The 4,096-nt window shown below is 52.5% G+C and overlaps 1 protein-coding gene across 1 annotated transcript; it reads left to right on the plus strand.

Annotated features, from left to right (window-relative positions):
- Window positions 1-71: 71 nt before the first annotated feature.
- EMWEY_00057840 (hypothetical protein) lies at window positions 72-3,880 on the plus strand (the record flags this gene model as incomplete). Its single annotated transcript, XM_013480727.1, has 4 exons — window positions 72-853; window positions 957-1,235; window positions 1,607-1,823; window positions 1,947-3,880. Coding segments are annotated over 4 exons (3,212 nt in total), but the record flags the coding sequence as incomplete, so codon positions are not given.
- Between the last annotated feature and the right edge of the window lie 216 nt (window positions 3,881-4,096).

A 4,096-nucleotide genomic window follows, 5' to 3' on the forward strand; every position in this document is an offset into this window, starting at 1 on the left:
TAGTTTGATAACAAAATAGCGCTTTGACTCGCCTCAAATCGTAGCATGTGCTGTTCGTTCGCTCGGTTCAGTACTCGACATATACGGGTTTGAGTCCTTTGGACTGGAAAATGGACTGGAGCAGCTCTGCATCAACTACGCGAACGAGAAGCAACAACAGCTCTTCGTCCAGCAGGTCATAGAGGAAGAGGTGGCCCTGTACACTAGAGAAGGAGTCACGAGCCCGGCAGTTGCAGCAAGAAACAAGGCCTCTCATCAGCGCTCCAACGCAGAGCAGGAGACAGAACAGCATCTGACAAGCGAAAAAGCAAAACCGCCGGGGTCGTTCAAGGCAGATCTTGAGCTCAGTCTCCTCTCGAGCTTGCCCGACACCTCCGCATTGCTTCGCGATTTACAGGAAGGCGTTTTCCGGCGCCTCGATGACTCCTGCCGACTCCTGGCCCAGGGGCAAGCAAGAGACGACACTCACTTCTGGAATGGCCTCTTCACTTACTGCGCCTCCACGCAGCAGAGCATTCAACCGCACAAACCTCTCCACCTGATGCAGCGAAGCAGCAACCCAGCTAACAATGCGCGTGACCAGCACATCTTGTTCTGTCTCAAAGGGACCAACGGGATGCAGGCAGCTGAGGCTGCGGCCAGTGGAGCTCTACTGCAACATCTGCAGCAGGAATATTTGACTTCTATCGGCCTCGTAGGAGCTCAGCAGCTCCAGGCTCGAAAAGGGGGAGGAGGAGTTATGGGAGGCACATCAGCTGCAGGCAAAGTGCAGGAGAGGGTATTTGCTGTCAAACACTTCGCTGGTACTGTTATGTATGGCACCGATGGATGGCTTGAACTGAACAACGACAGAGTGAGACATTCACCCTAACACACGGTGTTGTACCTAATTCGTCCGTGCAGTACAGCTACATTAGCTACAACATATGCTACCTATGAATTGTGTGGACCTACAGATCGAGCACGAGCTGGAACATCTCGTGGCGACGTCTACGAAACCGTTCTTGCGGCAGGCGATGCAGCAGCACGACCAGAATCAAAAGCAGGACGGAATCAGCGCACCAGCAGCAGGAGGTGGTCAATTCTCCTCGATAACAAAACGTTTCTTGAAGAGTGTAAAGGACCTAACTCAAGAGTTACAGGGACCTCACATGCAGCTTCACTTCATCCGGTGTTTCATCCCCAACTGCGGGATGAAACCTGACAAGTTTGAGCGGAAGGTTGTGTTACACCAGGTAGGTGACGATCGAAATAAGGGCACTGGGAGCACAGTAGTGTATCAAAAAGTGTGCAGCGAGATGTCCCCAGGGAATATGGAAAATGCATCTAGTGTAGTCTTGACTGAAATTGGCTAGTCGTCACTTCAATGTATTGGCGTACAAAGGCTGCAGGTCAAGGGTTGCAGCTGCAACCCTAGGAGGTTGCCATTTGAAATTTACGGAAAGATCTTGCAGAAGGCACTTCATGCAGGAGGCAGTGTGGTTGCCTTGATGAGGCGGTTTACTATCTATTATAGAACTGCTGCTTATTGGGCCCGTCGCCGTGCATTCTTTCATTTCTTCAGCTGCAACATTCGGGATCTTTGGCTCTGGTGGACATTCTACAGTCGGGTTTCCCTCACAGAATGCCCCTTCGTGCACTTGCATCCAGACTGCGCAAGGTGCTAGGACCCCTTATAGCGGAACGGCTAAAGGAACAAGAGGAAAAGATGAAGAAGCTCTCAACAAATGTGAACCTGCAGCAAGAAGATGTCTCAAGGGAGAGTCGAGTTCTGGAAACGCTAAGGCACTGCAACCCTGTTACAGTCAGGGACCGCACGCTAGGTAACGAAGAACACAGCTTCCATTCCACACCGCCGTTATTCAGCCACCGGATATCATAGCAGGATTTCCCTTATTGTCAGTCGATGATTGCATACTTCCGTACTTTTCTTCTTTGTGATGCAGTGTCGGCGACACTCGGACTGCTGCCTCAAAGCCATCCGGGATCTTTCATTTGTGGCGTTTCTCTTGTTTGCTTCAAAGCCGCCGTTTATGGAGAAGCTGCAGCGTTGATGGCTGATCCGGGAAACTTTTTTAAAACACCCGAAGATGTGTGCCGACTTATCACAGCTATTCAGCGTCTGCGGTGGCGTGTTGCGGTTCGCATCATTTTGCATGTGCACCCCGCCCTACAGTGGCTACAGCGAAGGGCCTTTTTGATGAGGAGGATCAAGGAGGCGGCGGTCACTGCAGCTGTCAGGATCCTCTTGCTGAGAAAACATGTTCTGAAGCCCCTACGTGAAAGTGTCCAACGCCGAATTTCAATTCGCCATGCTCTCAGAACGTTGGAGCTGATATTGCTACGCCGAGGTCTACAAACGTGGCGCAAGTGCAGCCAAGTAATAGTCGCGACAGCAGCAGCCAAGCCTCTCCCACCTCGGCAAAAGCCAATTGAAGACAAAATTCCTCCGAAAACCGCGAGTCTTAGCGGCGCTGAAACTCCCAGTGGGAGGAACGAGGGTACACGGGCAACCGAGGGAGAAGAATGCCAATCTCACCCAGGCATCCCGGTCTGGAATGCTCGTTTATTCCTTCAAAACGATCTAGGGAAAGAGGCCCTTGCTAAGGAAGGCCGGGTGACTCTATTTCCAGGACGCGATCTGTACTTGGTCCACTACGACGGTGCAGATGAGTCAGGTTCAGACGTGCTCGCTGCACAACAGGACAGTAAGCAGCGCCCAGTGCAAATTGAGAAGCTTCCTGTTTTGCCATCGCTTATGCAAAAGGAGGATACGCACCACAGTGATCTCTTTTCCGGGCATATTTTCGGTGGGGAAGGCAAAGTGGCCTCCGCACCACATGAAACCAGCAGTGGAACGCCTCTTGTGACTATTGCCAAGCATCCGTCTTACACGAGTATATACGTGGCATGCACCGCCGCTGCTCAACTGCTGTTGCTTTCAACTTCGCTGACTGCTGACTCTGGGATGGAAGAGAGCTATGCAGCGGAGGACAAGACAGAGGAACCTCTAAAATGTGGCACCAAACTTTATGGAGAGCCGTCGACTTCGCTACCTTGCCTTGCTTTCCCTTCCAGCATATCCAGCTCGCTAGCTTCTCCCCAGTCACTTCACAGTGGTGACACTAGCGACTCCTCTGGATCCACGAAATTCTGCTGCACAATGGAAAAGCCTTCACCGTCTTCATTTGCGCTTCCCAGAACCTTGTCAAAAGAACTGCCATTTCCCAAGAAATATTTATCGTCGAATCCAATTCCACCAGGGAAATGGTTACCGCGGGATCTTCTAGACCAGGTGACCCGGGCTCTCCAACAGCATGCGGATGCAGGTCAAGCACGACCCCCCACTGTGCGGCCCCTCAGTATCTCCTTTGCAAATCCACTCACAGCTGACTATGCCATTGTGGTGTGCCTCGTCCAAGGCGGCAGCAAACAAAGCACCAACAACAAGAGCAGCTCTATGGGGAAGCTCATTGTTGTCCTGGTCGATTTATTGCGAAGATCCCCAGCCGGCTGGATTCCACTGTTCTTCGCGTCTCATGACATTTCCATTTGCGCACGCCGAAACTGTGCATTCCTTCAGCAACTCTCCGAGGCAACTATCAGCGGCCATACCGAACACAGCAGCAGCGCTTCTGAGGAGCACCAATCCTCGCGATCCCAGCGGCCCGCAGCTCGCAGCCGCAGCCGCAGTACCATGCTCTCCACAGTTCGCCTACAGCCTCTTTGGGGCAACCTATGGGCTGTTACAGGTCCTTCTCTCTTGGCTGTCTTCTCGGTCAACCTCAGGTTCCTACATCATCCACCAGCGGAGGTGGAAGGCCAGATTGGCACCAGAGACCCTCCGCTGCGCCTACTATGGAACATGCCCTCCATCCCGGTAATACATGCTGTTAACGAGAGCCTCAACTCCCTACGGACTGTCCATCCACTACTATCGCCTTGCCATTCTGCTTTCGTGAGGCACTCATTGATTTCTTTTCATTGTGGTGCATTGCGTATCCTGCAGCGCGTGAACGGGATGACCCTAGAACTCGCAGATGTGTGGTTGACGGGATGCACCTACACCCGCCTGGCTCCGCCACATCTAAGTTCA

The sequence above is a fragment of the Eimeria maxima genome, genomic scaffold, assembly GCF_000499605.1.
Source record: "Eimeria maxima Weybridge genomic scaffold, Emw_scaff2261, whole genome shotgun sequence".
Classification (NCBI taxonomy): Eukaryota; Apicomplexa; class Conoidasida; order Eucoccidiorida; family Eimeriidae; genus Eimeria; species Eimeria maxima.